The sequence below is a fragment of the Narcine bancroftii genome, chromosome 10 (genome assembly GCF_036971445.1).
Source record: "Narcine bancroftii isolate sNarBan1 chromosome 10, sNarBan1.hap1, whole genome shotgun sequence".
Classification (NCBI taxonomy): Eukaryota; Metazoa; Chordata; class Chondrichthyes; order Torpediniformes; family Narcinidae; genus Narcine; species Narcine bancroftii.
The window spans coordinates 64468940-64482170 of NC_091478.1; the positions used below are offsets into that span (position 1 = coordinate 64468940).

Consider the following 13231-nt stretch of genomic DNA (forward strand, 5'->3'; position numbering starts at 1 on the left):
TAGCCTGCAAGTTTCAATTATTTTGAACTAAGGCTCTCCCAGATAGTATGTGTTCAAAGTCTCAATATGACATTCCTTCACGAGCAAGACCATGCCCGATTAAAATCTATTGCCCTCTTGCACCTTCAGCAACACTGTTGGGTTTGAGGTAGAGACCAAACTATCCAAAAATGAATAGAGTACCTTGGACTTGCTGGTGTCATTTCAATTCTTATGGCTTGTTTTGTGAGTTGCACCAATGCCTCACACTCACTTGTTTGCATTTCAGCATCATGGGACTGAGTCTCTTCATCCCAATCAGAATCAATATCTTCCAACACCATCTCATTTGGACCTGGAAAAGAAAAAACCCCTGGAGATGACTTGCAGAGTCTTCTTCATCATTCAGTCTAATTGACACTATAAAGCAAGGTTCAATGTTACAGGAACCATTAGAGATTAAACATTATAGAGAAAGGCTGGCATCAGATGTTAGGCAGATACTATTCAAAGATGCACATTTCAGAAATTAACAAGAGAAATTCATTATTGATACAGAGATGAGATTGTTCTTCTGTGTAAGCACACATGTCATGGAAAGCCAATTCACAGAGAGGAAGGAAACTATTTGTAAAAACGAGATGCTGGAGGAACTCAGCTGGTCTCGCAGCATCCATAGGAGGTATAGATACATTACTGATGTTTCAGGCCTGAGCCCTTCCTAAAGGTATGAGTAAAAAAGGAAAGAGACAGGCATTTATGTACAAAGAGTGTGGGAAAAAGGAAAGAATGAAAGGGCGAGGAGTGCAGACCAATAGACAAAAGGTGAGAATTGATTTTGGCTCGGTGGAAGGAGACAGAGAGAAAAGGGGAGAGACACACAAGGAGAGCTAGAGGACAGAAGAGCTGGGGAAAGATGTGGGGGGGAAGGAATCTAACAGAAACTGGAGAAGTTGATGTTCATGCCATATGGTTGGAGGGTGCCCAGATGGTATAGGAGGTGCTGTTTCACCAATTTGTAGGTGGTCTCAGTCTGGCAGTCCATGGACAGACAAGTCAGCAAGGGAATTGAGCAGGGAATTGAAATGAGTGGCCATTTGGAGGTCCACGCTATTGCGGCGGACTGAGCCGAGGTAGTCAACAAAGTGATCTCCCAGTTTTCCACACTACTTGGCCCATCTTAGCTGTGCTTGCTCTGAAAAATAACTCATTCATACTCACTAGGACACTGTTCATTAGCTTACAAATTATTCATCTTTGAGAGCTCCCCTCTTAAACTTTGTCAAATAATTTATTGATAATGATGGGTTTGTTGTTATATACTTTGTACAATATGCAAATGCACCAAAATTCTTATTTGCAGCAGCTGAAAAAACTACATTAAAATAAAAAGAGAAAAGATAAATAAATATTCACAGCTACGAATGTGCAAGAATAGTGAAGACAGGCCTTAAGTGGATCAGTCCATGATTAGTGTAATAAGGGAAGGTTCAAGAACCTGATAGCCATTGGAAAGTTTTTTTGAACCTAGAAGTGTTAGTCTTCAGGTTACTGCACCTTTTGCTCGAGGGGAGCAGTGAGAAGAGGTTGTGACCAGGGTGAAGGGGGTCCTTTATGATGTTGGCTGCCTTCTTGAGGCAGTGTCTCACATAGATGTCTTCAATGGATATTGCATTTTGCCCCACCTTTTAGACAGAGAGCTCCAGATCTCAATGACTCTTAGTGAAATACCTCCTCCTCTTCCCTTTAGCCCATGGTATTTAAACAGTGATTTCCACTAGTGACCAAATTACCAGAGAGAACACTTTTCCTTTGTCCATCAGAACTAATTTTTCTCATCTATTTTCAAACAAATGTCTCTCCTGCCTAGTAACAACATTATGGTAAACCTCCTTAATATCTTTTTCAACCCTTTTCATCAATATTGATACTTGGAACTAGAATCTAAATCCAACTAGAATCTAAATCTGAGATCTAAATCCAACAATCTTTAAATCTATTTTGTTAGCACCTTGCTTTATTTTATATGCCTCTATTTATCAACCTAGGCAAGTCACATATGTTTTTAAACCATCTTAACTACTTGTCCTAGCTGGTCTACATAGTCTGCAATGTCCACCTTGTCATGGAGCCAGTCTTTTCATATTTGTCCTTTGACAGTGTACCACATCTTCCCTCTCCAGCCTGATTCACCATGTCATTCACCATTTTTTTCTGAAATCCACAATTATCTTTACCACTACCATCATGTTGTTGCTTCCTACATTTGAATCTAGGTTGCCTTCAAAAATTGAGAGAGAGACCTACCCAAAACTATCCTTAAGTAACAGATGTAAAAACATCAAACCATCACTGCTGATTGATTAAGTCACTGAACTAATCCTCACTAATTCAGCTATATCCCCTTAATTTCAAGGGCTTCAGTCTTATTAGCAAACCAGTTGAATGCCACTTTGTCAAATTCCTTCTGAAAACTGAAATTTACAATTTTAACTGCACTAATTCAATCTCAATCTATCTGTTACAGCATCAAAGAAATTAATCAAACTGAGCTCATGATTTTCCTTTAGCTATTGATTAATTTTTTAATTAAATTAAATTTAATTTAATTTAATGTAGACATACTGCACAGTAACAGGCCATTTCAGTCCACGAGTCTGTACCTCCCAGTTTACACCCATAAACCTACACCCCTGGTATATTTTGAATGGTGGGAGGAAAATGGATCCCCCAGAGAAAACCCATGCGGACACAGGGAGAACATACAAACTCCCTACAGACACTGCGGGACTCGAACCCTGGTCTGGTCCCGATTACTAGCGCTGTAAAGGCGTTGTGCTAACCACTATGCCGCCCATTTTCACAATGATATTAAAGTTTGTTCGTAGGGAAGGACGAAAAGCTGCAGGTGATTGAATCTTGAGTGACCAAAGGAAAATTGGAGGTCAGGTAGCATCCATGGAGAGGAATGGTCAGTCAATGTTTCAGGTCAGAGCCCTTACTCAAAACTTATGAATATGAGTTAAAAGTAAAAATGCAATGCTGGAGAAATTCAGCAGATCAAACGGCGTACTTTATTTGGCAAAAATAAAGATACATAACCAACATTTTGGCCCTGAACCCTTCATCAAGCTATGAGCAAAATGGTGGCAGGTGAATAAAATTGTGGTAGGGAGGGGCAGGGGAGGAGCACAGGCCCATAGGAAAGAGGTGGATAAGGGATGGAAGGCACAACAGCAAACAGGGGGAGGGGGATGGCTGTGAATGGAGAGTGGTGGGTGGAGACCTAAAGGAAAGGGAACAGAGGGATAGGGAAGAGGGGAGAACAATGAGTGGTCTAGCAAAATCTGGAGAAATAGATGTTCATGATATCCGGTTGGAGAGTGTCCAGACAGAATATTAGGTGTTGCTCCTCCAATTTATGGGTGGCCTTGGTTTGGTAGTGTATGAGGTCATGGACATAAAATGATAGTGCGGGAGTGGGGAATTGAAATGGTTGGGGCCACTGAGAGGTCCCCGTCATCGATGTGGACTGCGGTGAACTGGGATTCACTGGTAGTGTGTTATATTGATGGCTGGCTCCGCCCCCATCTGCCCACATATAACCTTGGTTTCCTGCCTAAACCCAGAACCCATCTGAAGTCGACTGTTGAGCCCTCCAATCGTGAGAGCTTTTATTCACGCTACATGGACAGAGCAAAGGAATTAGAGATCACAGATTTAAGATAAGAAGGAACCAGTGGGGCACCATTTTCACAGAGAGGAAGGTAAATATATGGAAAAAAAATGTAAGAGGAAGTCTTGATAAATAGTCTCAAACTGAAATTTTAACTGACCACCTCTATCCATGGATGCTGCCTGATCCAGTGAGTCCCCAGTTTCTCTTTCTTCATTAAAATTTATAATATCCCAGATTATATTTTCCAATGACTTCTCCCAGGTTATATTTGCCACTTTTAATTTTATTTAATCATTTTTTTCAGGATCTGTGCATCACCACTAAAGCCAGCATTTATTGCCCTTAGTGTTAATGACTTGCTGGGCCATTTCACAGGCTATTTAAGAATCAATCACATTGGTGTCACACCACAGGTTAGACTGGAGAAGGGTGGCTGATTTTTTTTTACCCTTAAAGGACATCCCCTTAAAAACCATTTGTTTTGGATTTTTTTACAACAATCCAGTAATTTTGTACTCACATATACAAATTATTTTTTAATTAACTTAAATCTGAATTTAAATTCTACAGATGCCATGGCTGGATTTTATGTGGAATTCTGAATCGAGGCTGATTCTTTTTGCTTTATTTCTCTTCCCTTCCCTGAATAGTGGTTTAATATCAATAACCATCTGCAGTCTGACAAAGCATTGGCCATTCAATGGGGACTGGATGATAATGACCAATCTTTCTTTCTTTCAATATAGTTGCACTGGGTTTGGCAAGACATCAACTTTAAGTAATGCTACGCTATTGTTCAGCAAAAGTAGGGTGCCCTTCTATCCGATAACTACAGGTCACCCTTGGGCACGGTGTAGTACCTGTTTAGCCTCCCAATCAGTGTCACATGAAGCCATGAATCACAGATGGTGGATGGTTTGTACATGCAGATTCTACAAATTAGAACTAAAAATGCTGGGCAGATGGATCTGCTGATCAATGGCCAGGATTACCCATCCAATATGGATGCTACAACTGAAGAAGGCAGCGGGAAACCACTTCAGTATTTTTCCCCATGAACTCAACATTGACTATGGTCTTAGCTCAAATATGGAGCTTTCACCAAAGGAGAACAGGGGAGGCAACAACTGCAGAGATCATGATGGATGGAGAGACATGATCACCCACACTGAATGGCAAAGCATCTGAATGAATGAACTATTATTAACTTTATTATTAAGTGAGGGGCATAGCAGCTAAAGGACCCATACAGATATTGCGGTCTGTTGATGACTTGTGGCTAAGGGACTTACACCAAGCTGTTGGGAACCAGGTATTGGATTCAAGATGGTGTTGAGGTCAAGAAGGGCTCTTAAAGGACCTAGGGTGCAGAAAGGTTCCTAATTGTATCGGAGGTTTGGGATCTGGATCTCAGGTTGCCAGTAGATTAAGCAGGAGTCTGTGAAGCACTGGAGGCAAAACCACGGACACCTGGTGCCTCTTTTGCTTCTCTTTCTCTTATTATTAGGAGTGGTGGTCAAGCTCATGGCAACTCTTTGCCTTATGGCAGAAAAAAGTTGAAGTATATCATGTGTATAGTATTATTATTTTTGTATTTTACATGGCAATGAGAGAAATCTTTGAAACTTTTGTAGATTTCCTCCTCAACACTATCCTGAAGATAAATCTCTCTTCTCTTCTGCTGTAAACGTAACATCATCTGCTTCCTTTGTGAAGACAGATTCAGGTCATGGTTTTGACCTCAGGATTCCCCATCTAATGAAATCTTTCTGAAGTCCAGTCACTGATGTAACACGGGCAACTCTCATAATCAGCCACATGATATAATGTGATCGCTGTTCAAATCCCAACTGGCTTCTGGAGGACTTAAATTCATGTAATTAATTGAATCCCAAATGAATAGTGGGTGGTCACAAGCTTTTCCCAGGTTATGGGAATCTAAAGCTAGAGGGCATAGATTTAAGGTGGGAGGATAAAGATTTGAAATGGACCTGAGGGACACCTTTATCACATAGAGAGTGGTGGGTTGTGGAACGAACTGCCAGAGGAAGTGTTAGAGGTGCATACAATGACAACATAGAAAAGATATTCAGTCAGGTATATGGAGGTGAAAGGTTGAGATCAGTGGTTTTCAAACTACTCCCCTAAACTCACATTCCACCTTAAGTAAATGGTGGTCCACCACCAACCTACTGCAGGGGGCAACCTCTGTATCTGCAGGAGTGTAAGGGGACAGGACAACACCTGGCTGGCTATCAATCAGTTGGCCTGAATGGATCAAGCCCCACCCAGTCGGGTGTCAATCACCCTCTGGGATATAAACCTGTGCCGGCCTCCTGAGGCCTCACTCAGAGTTGTTGCAGCCACAGTCAGCCTGGCTCTGTGGAAGTCTTTGTGGATTAAAGCCTGTTGTACACTCTTTATTTTTGTGTGTGTCTGATTCTGGCTAACAGTCCACCACAATACCATTGGTGCTCTGTGATTAGTAAGGGATTGCTTAAGGTGGTATGTGAGTGGGCCCAATGGTTACTGAAATATGTTGCTTGATAAAAATTGTCATTGGCCCATTTCCTTTGGAGTTATGAAACTGTGCACATAATGAGTCAATTAGGTACGATTAAAACAGTGGTTTTCTATTTTTTTCTTTCCACTCACATACCACCATAATCAATCCCTTACTAATCACAGAGCACTGATGGCACAGGGATTGCTTACGGTGGAATGTGAGTTTGGGGGGCAGTTTGAAAGCCACTGGTTTAGAGGGATATGGGCCAAACGCAGCAAAAGGGCTAGGTTAGGTAGACATCTTGGTTGATATGAACTGGTTGGACCAAAGGATTTGTTTCTGTGCTGTAGAACTCAATGACTCTAAATGTTTGTGTCAATGAGGTGGCTTATACCCAGGAAGTGTTAAAGGTGCACATGCACGATTCCTAATAAACACTCAATTAAGTGCACGAGCAGAGAGACGAGCATCTGTCCTTAAAGGCACATTTCCCATGGCTGTCATCGAACAGCAGCAGCAGCACATAGTAAACCTGCTGTGGAGGAGGCAGCAGGGGGCAAGGGGTGTTGGGGGGGGGGGGGGGGAGAGAGAGGGAGAGAGAAAGAGAGAGAAATGGAAGAGATGAGGCAGATACAGCCAGACAAAAATTACAGAGAGATGGAGAGTGATCAAAATCATCAGGAGATCCCTAGGATCTGAGGAAGGTATAGAAAAGATACACTAGGATGAAGTATTCCAGTGTACTGGAGCATTTCAGTTCTAATGAGAGGTTGGACAGGCTGGATTTGTTTCTCCTGCAGTGGAACAGATATCTGATGAAGGGATACAAAATAATGGGAGAGATACACAGGGAAGATTGTAAGAATCTATTTTCAGAGGGAGTGGGTAGACTAGATGTAGTTTTTAGGTTTTTTTCCCACTTTTATTTACATAGAAACATAGAAACATAGAAGATAGGAGCAGGAGTAGGTCATTCGACCCTTCGAGCCTCCTCCGCCATTCAACGAGATCATGGCTGATCTTGATGTTCAGTACCCCGTCCCCGCCTTCTCTCCGTAACCTTTAATACCCTTATACTGAAGAAATATATCTAATTCCCTCTTAAATATATTTAATGAACATGCCTCTACTGCCCTCTGTGGCAATGAATTCCACAGATTCACCACCCTCTGGATAAAGAAATTCCTCCTCATCTCGGTCCTAAATGGTTTGCCTATTATCCTCAAACCATGGTCCCGGGTTCTGGATTTTCCCATCATTGGAAACATCCCATCTGCATCCATTCTGTCCAGTCCTGCCAGAATTTTATATGTCTCTATGAGATCCCCTCTCAATCTTCTAAACTCCAGCGAGTACAATCCCAATTTGCGCAATCTTTCCTCATAAGTCATTCCTGCCATTCCAGGTATTAGCCTGGTGAATCGCCTCTGCACTCCCTCCATTGCAAGAACATCCTTCCTTAGATAAGGTGACCAAAACTGCACACAATACTCCAGGTGGGGTCTCACCAAGGCCCTGTACAGCTGCAGTAAGGTATCCTTGTTCCTATACTCAAACCCTCTTGATATGAAAGCCAACATACCATTTGCCTTTTTAACCGCCTGCTGTACCTGCATGCTCGCCTTCAGAGACTGATGTACAAGTACCACTAGGTCTCTCTGCACTTCCCCATCTCTTAATCTATTGCCATTCAAATAGTAATCTGCCCTCCGGTTTGTATTACCAAAGTGGATAACCTCACATTTATCCACATTGTAGTGCATTTGCCATGTATCTGCCCAGTCCCTCAATTTATCCAAATCACACTGGAGCTTCCTGACCCCCTCTTCCGTGCACACAACCCCTCCTAGCTTAGTGTCATCTGCAAATTTGGAGATATTACATCCAATCCCTTCATCCAGATCATTAATGTAAATTGTGAACAGCTGGGGTCCCAGTACAGATCCCTGTGGCACCCCACTGGTCACCACCTGCCACTCAGAAAACGAGCCATTTATCCCAACTCTCTGTCTTCTACCTGCCAGCCAGTTCTCAATCCACATCAATACTTTGCCCCCAATCCCATGAGCCTTGATTTTGTAAGCCAGTTGTTTAATTTGGCTTAACTCAGCAAACAGATTTAACATGGTTTTATTGTCCAATTCAAATGATAGTTTCTTATGTTTATTAAGGAATTCTCGACAGTTTCATCTATTTTTTCTTTTTTTTTGTATGCTTTCATGTATACAAATGATTTGTTATGTGCTTTCTTTTCTAAAACTATGTAAGCTTATATATTAAACACAATGAAAATATTTTAAAAAGAAAGAAAAGAATATTTTCTATGGTGGGGTGTCTGAAACAAGAGGTACAGGTGCAAGGTGGAAGGTAGGAGGTTTTTAGGGAATCTGAGGGGGAATTATTTTATACAGGGTGTGGTTGAAACACACTGCCTGAGGAGGTGATGGAGGCAGGTTCATCTCATATCCAGTCAAGCACCTAAATCACCAAGGCAGAGAAGGCTCCCAACCAAATGTTGGCAAAAGGGATTAGTGTAGGTGCATACAATGGTTGGCATTAATATTATGGTCCGAAGAGCCGATTTCTGTGCTGTACGATTCTATGGCTTGATCCATAATTAGAGGTAGTAGGAGATAGGTACAGGAGTCTCCTCAAAGAAATTAATTCCTGTACCATAGAGCAATGCACCAACAAATGTGATCTCACAAGATATGTCAGGGTGAGCTGAAATCACTGTTTACACTGCCATGTGGAATTGCTCATAAACAGTGTCATTTTTTTCCCAGAATTCTGTATTCATAAGCAGGATCCCACTTATCTGGAAATACAAGACATTACAGCACATCATTCAGGTCAGTGGAGCAAAGAATGTGGTGTAGATAAATGGGTACCATCCATTCATAGGCAGTGGAATAAATCAGTACATGCAGTTAGCAGTTCTCCCTGTCTCCTGGTACTTTAGTATATACCTGGCATTGCATGAGACTTAGTAGGAGCCTATGCAGATATTATAAATTGGCAACAAATTTTCAAGGAATAGATCTTGCTGAAAGAGAAAGAAACACCAGACCTCCAGTGAAATCTGAAGTCCCATCATTGGACAACAATGTTGGTGACCTCAGTGGAAGTTTGAGGCAATGGGAGCACTGAATGATGGCGCCAACTCTGGTATTGGCAAGTCTGGGCACAGAGACATCAGCCGAGTCTTCTACGAGAAGGGGCAGCAATGTGTCTTGAGAAGATCTTGAGAAAGTGCATGAGGCATCATTCTTGTGGAGAAGTACAAGATTACAGAAACCGTGTAACCAGCAGAGTTACTCATGGTGCTGATGTCCACCAGGTTAACTGTATGCTTCAGAGGTCCAACCGTGGAAGAATTGCATTCAACAAGGTTTTACAATTAATGAATCAGAGGGTATATGGTCATTAAACTTGGCAGGCATTAAAACAACAATCATGGATTCTGATTGATATTGTCAGTTTTGGTAGCAACATCAACAGAAGAAGCAGCTACTCAGACAATCTGGTTAAATTGACAGCCTTGGCTTGAATCTTTCAGCCCCGACACAGAACAAATCTAAATGTTGATCAGAGCAAATAACACGTGAAAATCGGTGGTGATGGTCAGAACTGTGAATCAATTTGTTTCTTGTAACATTGAGATCATGGAGAGGGTGCAGAAAAGATTTTAAAACATGAGTTATATAGGGGGTATAATTACCTCACAGAAGTGAACAGAGGAACAGGGGGTAAATATATTCCCTTGCACCAGGATATAAAGATATCCTCTGGATGGGAATATAATGAAGGATGTGGTATAGTTATATACTCTGTACTGACAGTATACTTAAGGAGACAGGGTGATATTATCCCCTGTATAGAGAACATTCTGGGAAGAATGAGATCAATATATTCTGTGACAGAGGAAAAGTCACATTATTTATAGAGGCAAAGGGATGGTGGATGTTTTGGGTTGTGACTTTCCATCAGGACTGAGTGTAGAGAGAAGGTAAACAGTGCAGAGGCCCAACCAACCAATTTTCCCTTGCAACCGCTGCAACCGTGTCTGCCTGTCCCGCATCGGACTTGTCAGCCACAAACGAGCCTGCAGCTGACGTGGACATTACCCCTCCATAAATCTTTGTCCGCGAAGCCAAGCCAAAGAAGTTGGGAAGATGGGGGCAGGGAGAGGGAAGTTAGAGACAGGTGAGTAGAAAAAGATAGGGAAGATGGGGAAAGGGATAAGTAGGGTAGGTCAGGTGAGTACAAATCCATGTGTACATGAATGTAGTTGATGAGAAGAAGGAAATGGGGAAGGAACACAAGGAATGTGGGTTATCTGAAACAGGAAAATGGAACCTTCATATCATTGGGATTAGTGGTGTTGTTCTAACAAAGAATGGAGGGTACTTAAATGGCTTCTCCTTCATCGAGTGGAACAAAATGCCATGATAACAATTGTCCTCACACTTATATGCTGAACAGAACCTGACAATGAGGATTATTGGAGCAGCTGCAAAAACCGAGATTCAGAGATCACATGCATGTGAGTGAGAGGTGAAAGTAATAATTCAGCGACTCAACATGAACCCATATTGCCCCATTTCCCCTGAACTTTTGTCTTGATAATCATCCCTTTTGTCATTTCATCTCTATTGCACCCAGTTGCCAACCTTCTTTCTTTCTCTTGAACTTAAAATATATTCAAACTGGAATATTAATTGTTTCCCTCTTCACAGAGTCAGTCCAACCTGCTGCAAATTTCTAACATTTTATTCAGTAATGCACATTTTCAACATCGACAGTGTTTTGCCTTTGTCTCTGGTGAAGAATTGGCCACTGCTTGGTAAAAGGGAAGTCAGCACTTTTAACAAAGAATGGAGGAGATTCAAACTAGAGGGCATGGTTTAAGATTGAAGGGGGGAAATTATAAGGGGAACATGAGGGGAAATTTCTTTACGCAAAGGGTGGTAGGGATGTGGAATGAGCTTCCGACAGACGTGGTCAAGACAGGATCATTGGTTACATTTAAGGAAAGACTGGATAGTTACATGGATAGGAGAGGACTGGAGGGGTATGGATCGGCTGCTGGTCAGTAGGACTAGGAGGGTGGGGATTTGTTACGGCATGGACTAGTAGGGTCGAACTGGCCTGTTCTGTGCTGTAAGTGGTTATATGGTTATATGGTTATATGGAGATATTGATGATTAAAACAAGACAGTGAGATTTGGCCTAAGAATAATGAAGGTTATTTTCCATTTTTAACAGTGTCATAAAGTTTGCATCATACACTCAAGTAACTGTGAATAACATTACTGAAACTATGTATAGAAAACTTATTGTTTCATTTTTTACATTGCCTTGTGATTTCTATCCAAAAAATGTAACTTACCTTACATCTAAAATAAATGTTCATTTTACCAATGTGCTGTTTGATAACATGAAATATTAATTAAATGCTCATATATATATGTATATATCATATCTTTGAGTTCATTCATTTAAACTTGCTGAACCCATACTATTCTGAGTTAGACACAGCTAGTCTCAAGAAATGACATATTCTAAATCAATTGCATCTCAGAAAGGGAGAGTTATTCTACCTGGTCTCTCAGAGGGAGGTCACATGATGTGACAGAGCGCTCAGTGACTAACATGGATCATACAGCCATAATGGTGAATCAAGATGGCGGCGTTGCTGCTACTGTGACCAGGAGGAGTGGGGAAGTGGAGACTCATCTTCCTGTATTTCTCTGTAGAGTCCTACTGCCCGGCCATCTAGCCCAACAGCTTCATACATGTTTAAATTCTCTGTAGATTGGGGCCAGCTGCATTCTTTTTATATCAGTGATCCACAGAGGTCTGTGCCCCAGGTTGTGGTGTCCATGCTCGGCAGCCCAGACCACAAGGGTTGTGAGCTCTGGGGGAGCAGCAGGCAAGTTCAGGGAACCAGAGCAGCTTCTCTTCACCAAGAAGGAGAAGGCCCAATAGGGTAGGAGATCACAGCAGTGCCCAGGGCTTGGCAGCCAAAAGACTCACTCCAGGCTAAAGGCAGCTGGCAACCAATTTGTTTGAACCATGTATTGGTAGCGGGAGCCATAAGGATGCCGGTGGCATGTGTCCCAAAGGGACACAAGTATTGACCACTGGGGTGTGGAATCAGGGGCCAAGGAGGGTGACTGGGATGTCTCGACCTCAGGTTCACTGTTGGAATGAACGAAAAGCCATGTAGCTAATGATGTTAAGGGAGCACAGGAGATGGTGGGATCAGAGCTGTTGGAAGGATCCATGTCTCTGAAGGGAATCTCTTTTTTGTCAATAGGGGTGCTGGCCTAGTGGCGCCATAAGAATATGTGAAATGGAATCCAAACAAAGCCATTTGGTCCCTTTTGCCTGCTCTGCTGTTCCAATAAGATTGTGGCTGATATTTTATCTCAGTGCCATTTCCCTGTCCCAAAGCTACATCCTTTGTTTCACTTAATATCTACAAAAAAATCATTAATTTCTGTTTTGAATATACTGAGCTTCCACCGACTTTTAGATAAAGAATTCCAAATTTGGTACCCTTTGGGTACCTGAGCATATTTCTCCTGAATGTCCAACTCTTTATCTTCAGACTGTGACTCTTGGTCCCAGACCCATAGCCAGAGCAAACCTTGTACACTTCAATGAGATCACTTCTCATAAAACTCAAAATCATATAGGACCAATTTGTTTATTCTCTGTTCATATGAGAAACTTCTCACCCTAGGAATATATCTGGAAATGTTCTGCAATATTCCCTCTGTCATGTGCATTCTTCCTTGGCCAGGGAGATTGATCGAGGTCTCACCTACCTGATAGATGCCCCTAAGATTGATAGTATGATACTATTTGACTAATGTTGCTCAAACTGATTGGGTCTACAAATAATTCAGTCTGAAGAGAAATTACATTCTCTGATAAATGCACCTCAGAATGTGGACTCACACACTGCCTCAGATGGAGAAAAAAAGAAGTCCCTCAGTCTGATCATATTTACCACTGCACCTGCAGAAAGTGGAAAACTTGTCCTTACATCTCCTCCC

General features: G+C 41.9%; 1 protein-coding gene and 1 long non-coding RNA gene across 5 annotated transcripts in view; one reads left to right on the forward strand and one right to left on the reverse strand.

Annotated features, from left to right (window-relative positions):
• LOC138744643 (cyclic nucleotide-gated channel beta-1-like) overlaps positions 1-328 on the reverse strand; it is an 85846-nt gene extending 85518 nt beyond the window's left edge. For all 3 annotated transcript variants that reach the window (XM_069901110.1, XM_069901109.1, XM_069901111.1), the window contains exon 1: positions 184-328. In XM_069901110.1, coding sequence (XP_069757211.1) covers positions 184-323 — 140 coding nt within the window. In that variant the 5' untranslated portion in view covers positions 324-328. The remainder of the gene's footprint in view (positions 1-183) is intronic.
• The window catches only part of LOC138744647 (uncharacterized), an 82371-nt gene that overhangs the window by 18001 nt on the left and 51139 nt on the right, over positions 1-13231 (forward strand). The gene's annotated exons all lie outside the window — the stretch shown is intronic.